Genomic DNA, 17,733 nt, shown 5'->3' on the forward strand with positions numbered 1-17,733 from the left:
TCATGCATTAACCAGACTTATAGTCCATGCAGTCCAAAAATCAAGGTAACTATTTTTATGTTGGTGTAGATTTTCTTGGCATAAATTTCAATTGAATATCAACCTGCAGGTAAAGGTCATTACAAAGTGTATCAGAAAGTACCCTATCACTAATTTCCAATAAATTACCAGTGGAATGACTATTTAAATTTCATCCAGGTTGCACAGGTTAAAAATCACAGGTTCCTTTTGTTAAGTACAAAAGAAACATGGCTTCTTAGTGAATGACTTTATTAATGAGATTACAGTTGTTTCTCCAACAGAAAGCCATTGTGGTTGTAAATTGTTAAAGATTCCCAAAGGTGTCAACTATGTTTTGTGGATATTATCATTTCCTTTCACAAGACTGTTATTTTGACTAAAAACCTGTACAAGAATTTATGTTTTTCATTATTTAATAAGAGAGTAAAAGTACAACTTTAACATTTTACAACCAGTCTTTCCCTGAGTTTATAGCATTCTGATAAAAACAAAGTGATGTCATATTGAAGATGTCATACTGTAATGATCATGAGACTGTGTAGTAAGCATTGCTTTTTCGTAAGTGGACTACCTTAAGGAGTTTAGAAATATTCTGAGCCAAATTAAAGAAAGAGAACGAATTTAGGGCAGCAGGAAATTTAGATTTTGTTGGGGGTTTTTTTGTTGGTTTTAATGGCACATGTAACGTATTAGGCTATATCATGCAACAATCTGATTAAAATTACATCTCCACTGTCATTCGTGAAGATCTGACAATGATCACTTATTGGTTATGTTCTGGTGACCTATGTTATTACAATAATCACAAAATTTTATCAGCCAGTCAGATAAAGTTTTATATCTTTGCATTCGGGAGACAGAGCAGTGTGGCTGAAAAGCATCAATGTGTGCTGAGCGATTTGAATCACTTTCATATTTTTGATAGCTGCATTTCTACTGGCTAATTCAAAGGTCATCAGAACATGACCTCTAAGCAGTCACTGTTAGATCTTCACATTAGGACAGTGGAGATCTGATTTAAATCAGATTTTATCATGCAGAGGAAATCAGAGCTAACTGCTTTTCTCAGTGTCATTTAGTCAGTGATCCCATACCATAAAATGAATGATAATCCCAATCCATAAAATGAATGATAATACCAGACAATATGATTGTGTGTACTTATCTTAGGGAAGTGACATAAATGACCTGTTATGTCATTTGCTCAGTAATGTTTATATGTAAAATATTTGGTGCTAGTGAACTTAATGTTACATGTATCTTCAAGACATAGTTGTATGTATGATCAGAACTTCCTGTTTGGTTAGAATTTACCTTGTATTGGACCATTTTACTGCCAATGATGTTCCTTGCATTCTTCTCAGCTTTTAAAAGTGAACCCAATCTACTTAATGGTTTGCACTGAAATCAGGAAGTGATGAATCAGTTTATGCAATCTAGTTGATGAGTTTCTGTTGACCTTGTGAACAAAGTCAGTCAAAGAAAATTTGCATTAAGGTTTTGGTAAAAGTTCTTTCATTTGCTTATAATGCCTAAGCACATTGATGGATTTTGTTCTTGCTTTACATTATGAATCTAAGACAATTTATCTGGTGATATGCTCACTTGCCACTTAAACCTTTAGGTCATGGTCACAGTCACAGAAAATTATTTTCATTTGCTTCTATTTCCTAAACTCCATGATGGATTTTGTTCATGCTTTGGATGATTTTGATATAAATGTAAGACGTTTCATTTTGTGACATGCTGGCATGCCACTTTGACCGTGTCATCAGTCATGGTCAGTGAAAATCTGAGTTGGGTATTTTTGATTTTTCTAAGAATCCCTATTGATTACCTTCATACCTGGGATGAGTCATTGAGGCTTAGAAATTCATTCTATGATGTGCACTCATTCATTTGATATTGGGGTCAAGGTCACTATAATAGAACATTGGTACTAAAGTTTGGGTCAAAAAATTTCCTTTCAATACATTTCTTAAAGCTCTTTTCTAGATTTGTTTCATAAATTGGATGAATCTTTATGACATTAATACAATACATTATGTGACTTGATGGCTTTCCCTTGACATTGGGATCAAGGTCACTTGTTTTATAGCTGTGCTTTGGTTGTAGGTTTATATGCAGGGCCTGGACATTAGGTATTTTTCGTTTGCATGTTTTTTTTCTCCACAAGACAACTTACGACAGTAATTAAAGTAACAAGAAACAATTTATCTAATGTCACATGCCTTCAGTCTTCATAGGTATGTAGATGAGGAAGTTTTTGAATTCATCATAAATCCATGCATGTTTTGTAACATGATCCTGCTTTTTTTTGCAACGGGTTCATTAGATTTTTTTGTAGCAGCTTCAGCATGTTTTCTTTTTCTCACCTAGATACATGTATGCTAGCAAATTCATTTCTTTGATTATATCAATAGCAAAGAAAGCTACTCATGGAATTGAGAGTAATTTTATAATTTTGTATTTATTTACACACTTCAATGGCTTGAGACTTTTTTTGATCCATATAATTGTTTGCTGGACAGTTATGATGTATAGATGTTATGTAATTATTGCATAAACAAAAGATACAAATTGATCATGGGTGGTAGATATTTTGGTACATCTAGTCATACATTTTTGATAAATCCATGTGTCCGCTCATTGGAGGTTGGTGCCTCTTATTTCTTCACACACCAGTAAGCAGAAATCTCAGTAGTTATGTCATACAAATTCTCAACTATCCACCTTGAAATTGGGAAATGCCTCAAAACCATCTTTATCAAGACAACATCTGAGACTCATCAAGCTGGATTTGGTTGACAGAATTGTACAGACCATGGGTTGTGTCTTGCATGTTTACAGGCACAGGTTGGTGAATATTTCACTATGGTGTACTTGTGTCATGCACAGTGGTATCCAAATGAAATAGTACAGGTTCAACACAGAAGGAAATTGTGCATGTATTCAGCTAGCAGGCAAATGTTGTAATAGTTTCCATTAGTGTAAATTTACATGTTCACTCTTGACCATTTTATTTCTTTTTAACTTTATTACTTCTGTAGAAAGGTAGGTATTGCTTGTAGGTATCAAGTAGTTGTAGAGAAACTAGAAAATATGCATATATTTCCAAATGAAGATGCAGCCATGAACATAGCATTTAATGGAGAGTGATGAGGGGGAGGTAACTCATGTTATAAGCATATTATAACTCCTTATGTTATAATGTATCTAAGGTGGCACTCACCAGATAATATGTACTTTTGAGAGAGTGACGTATGTAAGGTGAAGTAGTTCGCATTTAAAACATGCACAGTGGAGAGAATGTTTGCATACCTCTATGCTACATTAATGTAATGTGGATGATATTTCTTTTGGATATTGTACTTTTGGAAATTTTACATGATTTAAGCACACTGCTAACTAAAATGACTGCTCCTTTGTGTTAAAAAATCAGTCTGAATTAGTCTAAAGTACACTATACATAGCAGCTATTAAAATAGGGAAAATGAATTTTGCCAGACTAGACAATACCAGCTTCTGAAAGTGCAATGAATGAATTACCAAATGTATAAAATTAAAAAAAGTTATCGGCTCTTTTTTATACAATTTACCTCTGAAGTTCAGGAAGTGAAAATGACCAAGTAGAGCTAGCACTTTTTTGAAAGGTGCACATTTGAAGTAAGGCCAAGCTGTATACTCTATAACTCATAGTACACCCATCAATCATACACCAAAATAAAGGGAATTAAAGGTTCTTTGCATTATACCTAAGATATACAAGGTCTTTTTTAAATAGCCAGTATAACCAGTGAGGAAAGCCGGGGACATTCTTTTTCTTTAAATTCCTAACCCTATGCAAAATGCGAAACTGTATAGCGCCACCTAAGTATTAATTTTGCAGAACAATACCGATGGTTGGTGTGATGATTAGTGGGAATCGAGACAAAATCATTTAGTTAGCTAATAATGCAATCTACCTTAGTAACATGATACTGGGATTAATGTTTAGCTATATCATATATTTCAAGGTCAAAACAAATTTAGTTAGTCAGCTAATAATCCAATCTACCTTAGTAACATGATACATGTACTGTGACTGATGTTTAGCTATATCATATATTTCAAACTGGAGATAAATCTCATTGTGTTTAGGCACTAAATATGTACATATTCTCTATGGAGTACTTAACAAATAAATGTACATGTACACATAGTCAATCAAATGCCTAATTACATTAGCAATTTTGAAATACATGAGACATTATTGTAAACTAATTCATTTAATTTTACTCTAAGAATGGAAATTCAGAGATTCATCAGTGGAATGTAAATAGGGAACTGGTACTGATTGAAAAAAAACGTAGATTTAGTGGCATGCATATGATCATAGAGGAAGTAATTATCTTTTGAATCAGGAAAGTTTCCATAAGTTTGCAAGAACTCAAAGAAAAAAAGATTATTGTGTTTGAATTGAGCATTTTTTCCAATTTTATACTGAAATTTGAAAAATATTGTAAATAATTCCAATAAAAGCCTCATTTTCTCACACCTTATAATGTATTTGGTGTCAATAGCATGGTATCAATCATAAGATATGCTTTATCCCTGCAAATTGCATTTTGTACAGTCAAAATGAAGTCAGTAAAATTACATTTACTACATATCAGTATTTAAAAAATCTACCCAGTAGTCTTTCAATTCTTGAATATTCTCCGATCATGTAAAAAAGAAACTGCAGAATTACAAAATGTGTGTGCATTAACTTACCAATACAAAAGTTATAAATGAAATAATTTCTCAAGTCAAGCTTAGCCATAATGCTCTTTTGAATGTATTTACACCCCCCACCCCCTGTACCATGCACACAAATCTGAGGCATACTTGCTTCTGTGAAATGGGGCCCCAGGATGAAAGTTAGCAGTGCAAGTTTTCTTTTGAAGTTTAAATGCTCATATTTGCATAACCAGATATCCTGTTTTAGTGAAATATTTTATTTTGTCATTTTAAAATAAATTTTTTTTAATATACGATACTTTCTAATTGAATTGGACAATTTTCATAAACTTTATAAATGACACAAGCACCTAGGTATAGCAGCTTTATGCCATATCTTTTCTTGTTATGTATAGAATAAAAATATTTCTTGTTGAATATTTAAGACAGTAGATGCTCTAACCACTAGGCCACCAGAGTGGTTTTGGTGAGTATCGGATTACTGTGTACATGCTAGTGATGGATCCTCATAACTCTTCTCACATATGCTTGGGTTAGTTCCCTTCCCTTCCCTACTGCAACCATTTAAGAACTATGATGCTGGACATGTACACCAGATGAAACACTGTCTCAAAATTCTATAATGTGGATTATTATCTATCAACTATCTTGAATATATCAGAAACCTATCACAAGGATGCCACTCTCATTCAACATTTAGCATGTTTAGATAACTGTATTTAATTGCTTGTAAGTCCAATCCTACTGTAAAACAACACAGATCCTGATCTGCAATTGCATAATGTGCAGACATATCTGGGTCTGTGCAGTTTATTAGGAGTACATGTAATAACTAGAACAGACAACACAGACCCCGATAGCAGGGAGGGTGAACAGACCAATTTTGGAGCAAGTCTTCTTTGAAAATAAAGCTTAATACAAAAATAATGAAAATACAAGGTCAGTAACATCAAACCAAAGCCTCAAACCAACCTTGATTTTCTCTAATTGGGTTAGCTCATTTTATTACTTTATCACTTGTGTTTTCAAATTTGTATGTGCGTTTGTCTACCCACCTGGACACTCAGTTTTGGTCGCACCCTCTCTCCTGCTGCTTTTTTAACCAAAAATTGTATCAAGACCTACACGATATCATGACGGAGGATCATACAAATATGATAAATTTGTGTGGGGTAGCTTGTGCTTTTCAAAAGAAGTTTTTGAACTTAATCATATCTATATCCCCTGAACACCAAGTCTGATGAATGTTTCACAAAGTATGTGTATCAACTCCATTAAACACAACTGAAATATTACAGTTATCTCTGATCACTTTAGGTAGTTGTGCATATTGCTGAGTAACATAAATCACGTCTGTGTTTTTGTGTCTGCCTCAAGAATATATCTGAACAGGATTTGATTGTCCAGCATTACATCATAGTATACTATGAGATTATTAATAAATCTATCGATGTCATCTACAGATGGAGCTTCATCAATATCCGTGATAAAATCAATCATATAATTACTATCCTCATCCAACAATTTTGCATTTTCATTAAAATCTTTAAGCACATCAGAGCATCTCTGATCATCTACAGCTTGTGCCACTAAATATAACTTATCCCACTTGAGCCATCTCATTATCAGATTAAGCAACAAGTGCATCTTACCAGACCTTGATGGACCTATAATAATTGTATCTGCTTTTGAACGAATTTATCAAAGAGGACCCTTGTGATGGCCACAGTTGCTACAGGTTGATCCTGGCAAGGAATTTCTTGGTGCAGTATCATCTCTGATGAAGAAACATAACGTCAAAATCAGATGAGGACATACTGCAATTCATTGTGATCACAGGGGGCCCCGAGTTGCCGAGTGGTCTAGGGCGCTCTCATTTGCAGATATCTGCCATCTCACCTCTGTCTGCGTGGGTTCGAGTCTCGGATTCGGCCAATGTGGATATGTGAGAAAGCTTGCCAGTAGCTTCTCGTGGGTCAGTGGTTCTTCCCGGGGTTTTCCCGGGTTCTTCCTCCACCATTAATACTGGCCGCCATGCATAGCCTATTGTGTGCTGAAAAATGGCATTAAACCCTACAACAACAACAACAACAACAACAACAACAACATTGTGATCAGGCAATTGTTGAACGATTTAATCAAACACTTTCTGAGCAGTTATTTGGATATCAGTTTGCAAAGGAAATAATTCAGAAAGATATGAGATCTCCTGAATGAGTTACAAGAGTACCAAGTGTAATAGCTGTGTTAAATAATAAAATTACTCTTGCAATTTTCCATGTGGATCAATCGCATATGCAACCCAGTGAGTACCTGGACCAGAAATTTTACCGAGATTAATGATACCGGTTTCATCACAGTTTTGTTGTTCTGATCACGCATAAAAACACCTCTGAAACTTTTCATGTTTAATTTTTTAACAGCATCTATTAAATCAAAATTGGACATAGGAAGTAGTTGTTTGACGTCTAACGAAGTGTTCCTGGAAGTCTGAGACTTTTTCCAAACCAATGAGGGGTTCCTGGTAATCTTAGACCCTTTCCTTTTTTTCCCAAAGTATTTATTTCTTTTCCTGTTGCTTTCTTTAATGCCATTCCAGCAGCAATTCCAACAGCACCAAGTGCAACTGCTTTTGCAACAGCTGGGGGTGCAGTGGCTATTAACACTGTATAGCTGCAAGAAGTGGAAATATACCACCCATCTTGACTGCATCTTTAATAGCATCTGCAAAAAAATTAGGTTTAATGCTGTTTTTTCATTCTTTGGCTTTATTAAAGTGTTTAAGCTGATGTACTGACATCGATAGTCTATTTGGACCTCCTGCGATTTGTTCTTTTTTAGTGATATTTATATTTCACAGTTCTCTTTTGATATTGATTGTAGTTTTTTAATCTGACCAGGAGTCAGACTGACACTAACATGATGATATGACATTATAATATCATGAGCAATTTAATTACATGTTTTCTACTGGGGCATCAATGACTCATTTGTCCACCAAAACCATCAAGTAACATTACTTTATCTGAAAGTATGACAGTGATTGCTCTATAAACAGTAACACCAGCTGGTAGTGCACTTATTCGAGCTCAAAAATGTACGTCATTGACTGACTATCTCGACAAATCTAGATGTTCCAGTGAGAAGTAGTAGATCGGATACATTGTCGAGAAATACCACTCTGAGATATGTGCAAACCAGAATCCACATTCTGATCACGCCCCATGAATGTCATCAAATGACGATAAGCATGTGCGATGTGATTATTTTCAAAATCCAGCAATACTTCTTCAGACGGTTCTTGATGTCCATTTATCCTCAAAGAAACTTCACTAACCCCAAGTTTGTCAAATACCATTTGATTTTGTAGTTGAGAATTCTGTCATCAGATATCTTGAAAGCTATAAATACATGTTGTGGTGCTGTAACTCCCTGATAGAGTTGATTTGTCGCTGCTGTCCATAAATAGAACAGCCGTTATTCTTCATCGAGTGATGGTGACATTACTGGCATCCACAACAAAAATTTTGTCTGTGTCACATTTCCATTGCACAACTAAATCTTCCCCGAGCATTATTTTGATTAAATTTCACATTTACAAACTGTAAACCTTCAACATTGACAGCGTCAGCCACAGCAGTAAACTTTTTTGGTCAAAGAGTATAAGGTCTACCATCAGCATTATCAACAGTATCTTTTGCAAACATCATTGACGGACCAACAGACCGTGAATAATCATCGCTGTATTGGGATAACCCCAATATTGTCGTAGCAACATCAACATCATATGATAAACCTCAATTTCCCAACCATCAATAATATATCGTGCACTGTTAGATAATGCCATAATTCTGTTATCAACAAATCCACCCTGTGCATCACCATAAAGATTACCATCTGTTTTTACAAGTCTACTCTGAACTTCAATGAATGTTTCAGTGGGTAAGAAATATCTACTTGTATCCTGAACTTGAAGTTCAATTTGTCCATCGTTGATTTGGTTCTCGTGCTTCATAAGAATAATATTGATAATCATGCACAGGTTCATCTTTGAGAACTGGTGCATCCATGTCAAATGATGTATCAGATACATGTTTGAACATTTTATTATAATTTTTATTGTCTAACACAAAGACCCCATTCTGCTATCAGACTAGCAGTTATATTTTTTCTTTTTCTATTAGTGATACACCAGCCAACTCTGCTAGTTTTGATTTGCAGCTTGATTTATTATTTTACTAACATTTGCAGGCATAACTTCAGTGCTGGGTAATTTTACTGATTGCTGTTTTTGTCGTGTCAATCATGCTAGTCTATCCTTAATTGCCGAGAATGCTTTACTAGCAACATCACCAACTGCACCAATACCTGTATCATAAACAGCGTCAAAAGTTTTCATTGATAATTGTTTCGTAATCAGTATTGCTTTTGGGGCTATCCTTCTAAATAGACCCTGAACAATATCACCGATTCCATCACCATAGGTAGCTTTATATGTTGGTAATCGCAAATATTTCACCCTGACCATTATAGGTCCACGTTGAGCATTATGTATGGTCATCTTAATTTAGCCATTGTATCTAATTGTATACCCTCAATCACTGAGATAATCATCAACAATTTCATCAATGAGAGATCGATAAACATTAATATCCATGATACCGCATGTAAATAATCTATGACAAATATCAGCTGCTTCATTAACAATTTCTGGGGCATTATTACCAGCTCATTTTCTGGCAATCAGAATTACTAGTCTTTCAACACCAGCAAGGACCTTGCTGGGATATGGAGTAATAAGGCCACTTCCTCGAGTAACAAGACCACTTCCAGTTGCTCCTTCATCCTCACTTTTTGTTTTATCTGCTTTTTTCTTCCATGCTCTTGAGGCTGATTTCCTTTCTGCTTTTGCTTTTTCAAGTTACTGCTTCATTTTTTCTTCTCTTAGTCTCCTTTCATCATTTACTTGTTCAATATACTCATATACTATATTGTTAAAGATGTCAAAACTTTTAATATCTTGCTCAGATCTGATTTGCAGAGTATCAGTAGCGATGCGATATATATCCCTGACCCAATCAGCAGCTTTTAGAGTTTTAACATATTCGGGTTTTACATACTTATCTCTATCATGATATCCAACCGCGGCAATATTAAATACTTGGTTTGGGTCTTTGATAGCGGTAATACCTTCAGGCATGAATTTATCTGTAATGTTAATTCTGACTCTTGGCAGAGGTTGTGGTCGAGAAGGTGGTGGTTGAGGAGGTTGCTGGGGTGGTGGTTGAGCTGCTTGAAGATGACCAACAATATCAATAGGTAATGTCTCAAGAGCTTTTTGCGCCGCCTCAGTTACTGTAACAATTTTTTTTGGTTGGTTTGAACATTGGTTTAAATACCTGTTCTGTACCTACTGCAAATACCATCTGAGATTCCTGATGCACTTGTAATTTTTGTCTGACAGAATCACGGACTGGAATATACTTTTTAATTGCTACTAGCTGCTCTCGAGGTAGTCTAGCTGAGTGAGATTCCATTATTGGTGTACAATCATATTTTACATTAGTAATGATTTAATTACACACATATTTATAGCAGCAGGGAGGATGCAACCAGAAAACACACATACAAATTTGAAAACACAAGCAATAAAGATAAAGTAACAAAATGAGCTAACCCAGTTAGAGAAAATCTCTGTCAGTTAGAGGCTTCAGTTTGACGTTATTGACAGTGTATTTTCATTTTTTCGTATGAAGCTTTATTTTCAAAGAAGACTTGCTCCAAAATTGGTTTGTTCACCCTCCCTGCTGCTCTGATCTTCAAGTGCAAATTGTGACTGTAGATCAAGGTCTGTGTTCTTTGTAAGTTGATGCAATATAAAGCATTTCATTTTTTGAAGGTGTTTTTTATGCTGAAGAAAATTATTTGGAGGTGGGCATGAAATAAGCTCTAAACATAACTCTGTAAGAGGCGAGTGGGGAAGGACCTATGACACATAATTCTCTCTAAGGAGATTGGAAAGATGTGTTGTAAATAACATTCAATATTTCCAGAATCAGTGCCTGCACTTAATTATTAATTTTATTCCTGAACTTTTCAGTGAAAAAAACAAATGAAGGACCCATTCAGTTTCCTTAGCCTAAAACTGTTGCTATTGGTGATCACATGTCATTGAATTGTTTTTGACTATTATGACATGGTATCAACCATTGGTTTGATAGAAGTTCAAAATGGCCACTATTTACATACGAGCAAAATGTTCTCCGGTGATGTAAACACAAAATGTCAAACAAACTTTGTGATATAAGTGTCAGCCTTGGTTCTGAGTGGCCATTTCAGTCTTTTTTTCATTGGGTTTTGGTAAAAAAAAAAGACTACATGTTAACAATGACATTGCTATAGTTATCGGGTCAAGGCTTAAAATTTCTGTATTTCCCATTCCTTTGTTAGAGTTTCTAGAAAAATTACATAGATTTGAGCAGGTATTTCTACAAGAAAGTTATGAATATCAACTTTTGCTGCAAATATCCTTTGAGAGAAATGAGCACCACTTGGAGAGCAGTTGGAAATCTGACATTTTTATTTAGCATCCATTGGAAAGGTTGTGGGTCATCAAGCGAATTATTAATCATCTTGTGTGCTGTATTCTTCATGAATGCTAGGTTTATACCATGATCAGTTTTTATCACTGCTTAATTAAGTACTCTTTGTTTATTGTTTTTTTTCTTCTGTCATGAATCTTAGCGTTGCTTCCTTTTTATCATTTAATCTTCGTAAAACACCCATGTAAGTGTCATGAGGTCTCGGAGAAAGCTTACCCCAGTCCCCCCAGAGACTCATAGGAGTAGATCACCCCATCTCAAGGTAGGTTATAAATGGACACAGAGAGAGGAGAAGCACTGTCCACATTCCATGAAAGCGGAGAGTCACACCCTTCCCTCGGGGAGGAGCATCATTCATGTCAAAAAGAGCAGAGAGCGAGCATTGCCTCCCCCCCCCCCCACTCTGCAAGTATTAACTGGAAGTTTGTGTTTTTCTAAACATGACTTTGGAAGTTACAGATCATGTTTTTAGCTTGACACATAGTGTTATATCAGGTATGAGCATGTAGCTCGAGCTCAAGAACAAAGTCCCAAAACTTTGATGGTCTTTAATATTAGTTTGGTTTTGGTTTGATGATTTGTGGCACAGCGACACAGAATACAGCTTGAATCACACAAGTTCATTTATTTTATTTAGTTAACTTGCATCTCACCACTTCACAGCAGATTTCCATGAATTTTTACATGTATGCTATTTGATGTGGGTTTGAGGTTGAATGGAAGTGTTTTGCTTAAAAATATTGGGTCAGATATAGTAACTCAGCTGACGCTTTGTGTGATAGCAGATCTGGGTGTATATTTCTCATTGCAGTATACAGGTACAGTGATATAATGCAGGGTCTTCTATTAGATTTAAAGTTGGAGGGTGAGTTGCCAAAATAGGTGGAGCATTTGGGGGACCTCCTCCAATGTAAATACATTTTTTTTAAGGTAGCTGGGTGTAAAGTTAAAGTGTCATGGTAAATCACCTGGCTCATGGCTGAAAAGGAAAGCCCTGTAATGTAACTCTGCCCAGAACAATACAGAATTGAAACAGTAGGATCTGTTAGTATTATGCATGTGTGGATGCATGTGTATCATTTAGGTGAGCTGTAAATGAATAAGCATGTGGGATGGAACCAATGGTGGAGGCCCAGAGGGCAAAGCCCTTGGAAGCACCTGCTTTTAAGCATTACCAATGCATAATTTTAACCATTTATCTGTAAAGAGAACCTTCTTTGAGAAATGTTCTTGCTCTTTCTTGCTCATTTTTACAGGTGGATGGCAAGCACTGGTCAGCCCCACCCACCAGTCATGGGAAGAAAGTTGCAGTCATTTTGATTGGATGGTTGGAGGAGAGAAAGCAAACAATTTTAGCTGAAGTTGGTTTTTAAGTAATGTTTTTGACAGCATCAGTGATAGTTGTGAGGTCCTGAAAACCATTCTGAAAAAAGAAGGAAAAATTAATCTCTATAATGGTACCACTTGGTCCCTCTGTTATAAAATTGTGCACATGTTCAACTATTGAAAATATTCCAACAATTCAAAAGGGAGGTTTTTTGAGTTTCAGCCACTTGTATGATTTTTGGAGTAACATATTTTATTCAGAATGTTGAGTCAAATTTTATGAAACTCCTCAACATGAGTGCTCACTCAAGCTAAAATTACCTTTAACTCCCCCACATGAGTGCCCACTGGAGCTAAAAGTTACCTTTAACTCCTCCACATGAGTGCCCACTGGAGCTAAAAGTTACCTTTAACTCCTCCACATGAGTGCTCATTGGCGCTAAAAGTTACCTTTGACTCCTCCACATGAGTGCTCATTGGAGCTAAAAGTTACCTTTAACTCCTCCACATGAGTACTCATTGGAGCTAAAAGTTACCTTTAACTCCTCCACATGAGTGCTCATTGGAGCTAAAAATTACCTTTAACTCCTCCACATAAGTGCTTACTGGTTTTATATTTGTTCAGTTGCTACACAGTAAACTAAACAGTATATACTTAACAGACATCTGTCTCAAAATGTATTGCTAATTTGATATTTGCTATATTTCAGTTAGTTTATTTGTTTTTGTTTAAAATTTGAGTTTGAGTATACTGCACTCAAATTGCAGTGTTTTGTAAAGGAACAGCCTGGTTTGTGATGATTTTTTCTAACTTCTTGATGAGGCTACAGAAAATACTGATACATAAAGATCTGTACGTCTTAACTTTCATTTCTTTTTTATGTCTTTTTGCAGAAGAAACCTCACGATGTTTGTGGCAGACTGTTTATCTGTAACCTTGATAACATGTACGCCTCTGATGCCATTTGACTGATGGCATCGAAAGGTGTGAACACTGCCAAACAATATGATACAGTGGATGGAAACTGCTGGCCAATGGTAATGGCAAGTGGTGGGGAACGGAAAACCATTGCATCACCGAGTGATTACACATGGTCAAGAGATTTAGAGGACTCATTTATCTTTGTCAATGAAAAGGATGAAAAGTATGATTGTCCGATATGTTTATTCATACAGAGGGAACCAACACAGACGCAGTGTGGTCATCGCTTCTGTCGAGACTGCATTGTCAAGTGGCTGAGGTAGGTACAAGTACATCATTATGCTTTTTGGAGAAAGGTTCAGGTTATGTAATCCTTCCCATCCATATGTTAGGTGAATTTTTGCATTGTGTGTGTGTGTATAATATTGCACGACTACATTTACTCCTTTAATTTTTTAAAATCAAGAACTTTTAATATAATTGTGGGTGGTGTACAGATGTGCCCAGTGGTTTGAAAATTTCAATCCATCCTGTTGAGGTAGAGTTAGGGGCAGAGACACTTTTATATAAATGTATAACTATATACATGTATGTACAGTATAATGGGTTGAGGAAGTAGAGATAACAGAAGGATAATTCAGCTTTGTTGCAGACTGGTAGTTTTATTTATTTATTGGTTTTCTAAAAAAAGAAAAACACATTGTAAACCAGCCTATCCTTGACCATATATTTATTTGCAGTAGCACTTGGACCTACATTTGTGGACAGCTTGCTTGGAAAGCTTACTCTTAAAGTATGACGTATGTATGATTTTGGGGTCAAGACATTAATGGTCAAAGCCATTGGCACTCAAGCCCCCTGCGGGTCCGGGGTTGTAGAATTGGCCCGACGTGCCTCGCTACGTGTCGTAAAAGGCGACTAAGTAGAGGCAACCTGTTTGCCGTGGGTTGCGTCCCGTGTCGGGGGAGGAAAGGATCCTGGTAGTTGAGCAGAGGCTTTCCCTGCAATACACTACTTTGGCCTCTACTTCTCTTAGACGGGTGGTCGGGATGGGCCCGGTTCCGACAAATCGGCTGGTCACGCCGAGCCCTAGGAGGTCTTTATTAACTTTCTCACCTTCTTTCTCTTTCTCCTTGTATCTCTCTTGATACCACCGTTGCCCCTATATTCTATTCCCCTATCTTTCCCTTTTCCAAGTCTTAGAAGGCGGTGACTTAACGGGTCAATCGGAGGGTAATTTTACCGACCTTAGAAATTGGCGACTTCAAGGTGAATCAAAGGTAATTTTATCAACTGAGTATGGCATTTGTGTATCCCTGGCACTTGAAAAGTGTCCCCTTGTTGGGCTCCTTGGTGGGTGGGGAGCACGGGTGCTGAATTTTTAATCTAGCCATCATGGATAATTCCAAAAAAAATCAAAATAAAAGATCGAAACCCTTATCAGAGTCTGACGATGAACCATGTAGTGTGGAGTCATTTCCACGCTTCATGGTCATACAGTCAAAAGATGCCACGAAACCGCTTGCCACACTATCTCCATTTGTCATCGAAAAGACTATCACAGGATCGATTGGCACACCTAAAAGTGTTAAAAAGTTGAAATCGGGTTGTCTTCTTATTGAGTGTGAGCGACGAGGTCAATCAGACAATATCAGGAAAATGAAAATGTTCTTTGATATCCCAGTAACCTCATTCGCTCACACCACACTGAATATGTCCAAAGGCGTGATTCGCTGCCGTGACTTGGCTGGAGTCACCGACGCTGACATCATCGAAGGAATGAAAGGTGAAGGTGTCACTGCAGTCCGATGAATACGTATTAAACGTAATAACAATCTGCAGGACACCAACACCATTGTACTCACCTTCAACAGGCCAACTGTTCCCAAAGTGGTAAAAGTTGGCTTTTTGCAAGTAAAGGTAGAGATTTACATTCCCAACCCCCTTCGGTGTTATAAGTGTCAAAAATACGGCCATCACGAAGACCGCTGCTCCAAGAGCCAAATATGTGGCCAATGCGGAGACAATGCTCATCAGGAATCTGATTGTAGAGCAACTCTGCATTGTGTCAACTGCGGAAAAGAGCACCACACAAATTCCAAGGATTGCGATACCTGGAAACAGGAGAAGGAAATTCAGAGGGTAAAATACACAAATAATATTCCCTATCCAGAAGCCAGAAAAATTGTACAGGCAAAAACAGCCCATCCTGGCCCATCCTTCTCCACTGTAGTGAAGAGCAATCCTAAAACAACGAAGGACGCTCAAACACAAACAGAAGCACCTGATTCAACACCAAATTCAAACACCCCCCATTACCAAGCACAGAAAAACACGGCATCTACTCAGACTACATTTAATAATACCCAAACACCAAAATCACCAAAGAGTAAAAAATCTCACGGAAACAGGCAACAAAAGGGGTCAGATGACCCCATCAAACTATATAACAGGTTTGGAGACATTGAGAGCATGGATGCAGAAGAATCTGCTCTTTGCGCTCAAGGTAGCTCCAGACCTAACAACAAAAAATTCACCCCCGTACTTCCTCCAGAGAAATAACCAAACAAATTCCCTCTGCGAAAGGTCTAACCTAGCTCCACAATCTTTAATTTAAATTTATAATGAGAAACACTATCATACAATGGAATTGTCGAGGACTTAAAGCAAATTACAGTGATCTTCTCCTGCTTTTAAACGAACATGATCCTGCGGTACTATGCCTTCAAGAAACATTCTTGAAAGATACGGACAACATCACATTTAAAAACTACTCCCTGTTTAACACCTGCTCTCCAAATGTTGATAGGGCATCAGGAGGAGTTTCTGTTATTGTGAACAACAGAGCTCCTCATAGCTTCATTCATTTAAACACCAATTTACAAGCCATTGCTGTAAGTGTCACTCTACATCGAGTGATTACATTTTGCTCTATTTATTTACCACCAAACACTAACCTAGTACCAAACGAACTCGACAATCTTGTTCAACAGCTTCCCTCACCCTTTGTTTTACTTGGGGATTTTAATGCCCATAACATTTTATGGGGATCAAATCATATAAGTGACAGAGGTCACAGAGTTGAAGACTTTATTTCTAGACACGATCTGTGTCTATATAATACCAAAACACCTACATATTTACACCCAGGCACGGGTACATACACAAGCATCGATTTGACAATTTGTTCTCCTTCGCTGCTTTAGAACTATGAATGGAAGGTCGCTGATGACCTTCACTGCAGCGATCACTTCCCAATCTTTCTTGTAAATCTTAACTCTACAGTCGATGAAGTAATTCCACAATGGAATTTAAAGAAGGCTGACTGGGCCAAGTTTGAAACACTCTGTAAAACTAGGCTGAATGAGGATACAGTTTTCAATGTTGACGACACCATTCAGCATTTTACATCTATTTTAATAGAGATTGCAGAAGAATCCGTTCCCAAGTCCTCGCCATATTGTAAAAGAACCCAAAAACCTTGGGTCACTAAGGAATGTAAGGAAGCCATTAAACTACGCCAAGAAGCATTAAGGAAATTTAATAATCAACCGACGCCCGAAAACTTAAATATATATCGCATTGCCCGGGCCAAAGCTCGCCGCATAATCAAAGAAAGTAAAAGAGCATCATGGAAGAAGTATGTTTCTTCTTTAAACTCTCGTTCCTCTGTTAAGAAAGTTTGGGACACTATACGCAAAATAAACGGAAAGAGAAAGCAAAACCCTCTCCGACATCTGACACTGAACAATAACAACTTTAGTTCAAAACCTGACATTGCAAATATTCTTGCTGACAGTTTTTCAAAAAATTCCTCATCATCTAATTATTCAGAAGCCTTCCGAAAACTTAAAACTCAAAAAGAAAAGTCACGTTTAAAATTCACATCCAACAACTCGGAAAGTTATAATCAATTGTTCTCACTATCAGAGCTTAGGGAGGCTTTAGATAAGGCCCATGATACATCCGCTGGGCCTGACGAGATACATACCAGTTTCTGAAACACCTTCCAGAATCATCATTAACATCTCTTTTGAAACTCTTCAATGATTTATGGATTACTGGTAATGTACCAAAAATCTGGAAAGAAGCAACTGTAATACCAGTCCTCAAACCCGGTAAAGATAGTGAAGACCCCAA

General features: G+C 36.8%; 1 protein-coding gene across 8 annotated transcripts in view; it reads left to right on the forward strand.

Annotated features, from left to right (window-relative positions):
- Positions 1-17,733, forward strand: part of LOC149785302 (TNF receptor-associated factor 6-like) — a 104,241-nt gene that overhangs the window by 21,607 nt on the left and 64,901 nt on the right. For 7 of the 8 annotated variants that reach the window (XM_089979190.1, XM_089979186.1, XM_089979192.1 and 4 more), the window contains one exon: positions 13,566-13,912. In XM_089979190.1, the coding sequence (XP_089835316.1) occupies positions 13,644-13,912 (269 nt within the window). In that variant the 5' untranslated portion in view covers positions 13,566-13,643. Of the gene's footprint in view, positions 1-9,979; positions 10,063-13,565; positions 13,913-17,733 lie in introns of all 8 variants that reach the window. The other variant, XM_089979191.1, reaches the window with a different exon arrangement.

This window comes from Sinohyriopsis cumingii, chromosome 13 (genome assembly GCF_028554795.1).
Source record: "Sinohyriopsis cumingii isolate HCF-2022 chromosome 13, ASM2855479v2, whole genome shotgun sequence".
Taxonomy (NCBI): domain Eukaryota; kingdom Metazoa; phylum Mollusca; class Bivalvia; order Unionida; family Unionidae; genus Sinohyriopsis; species Sinohyriopsis cumingii.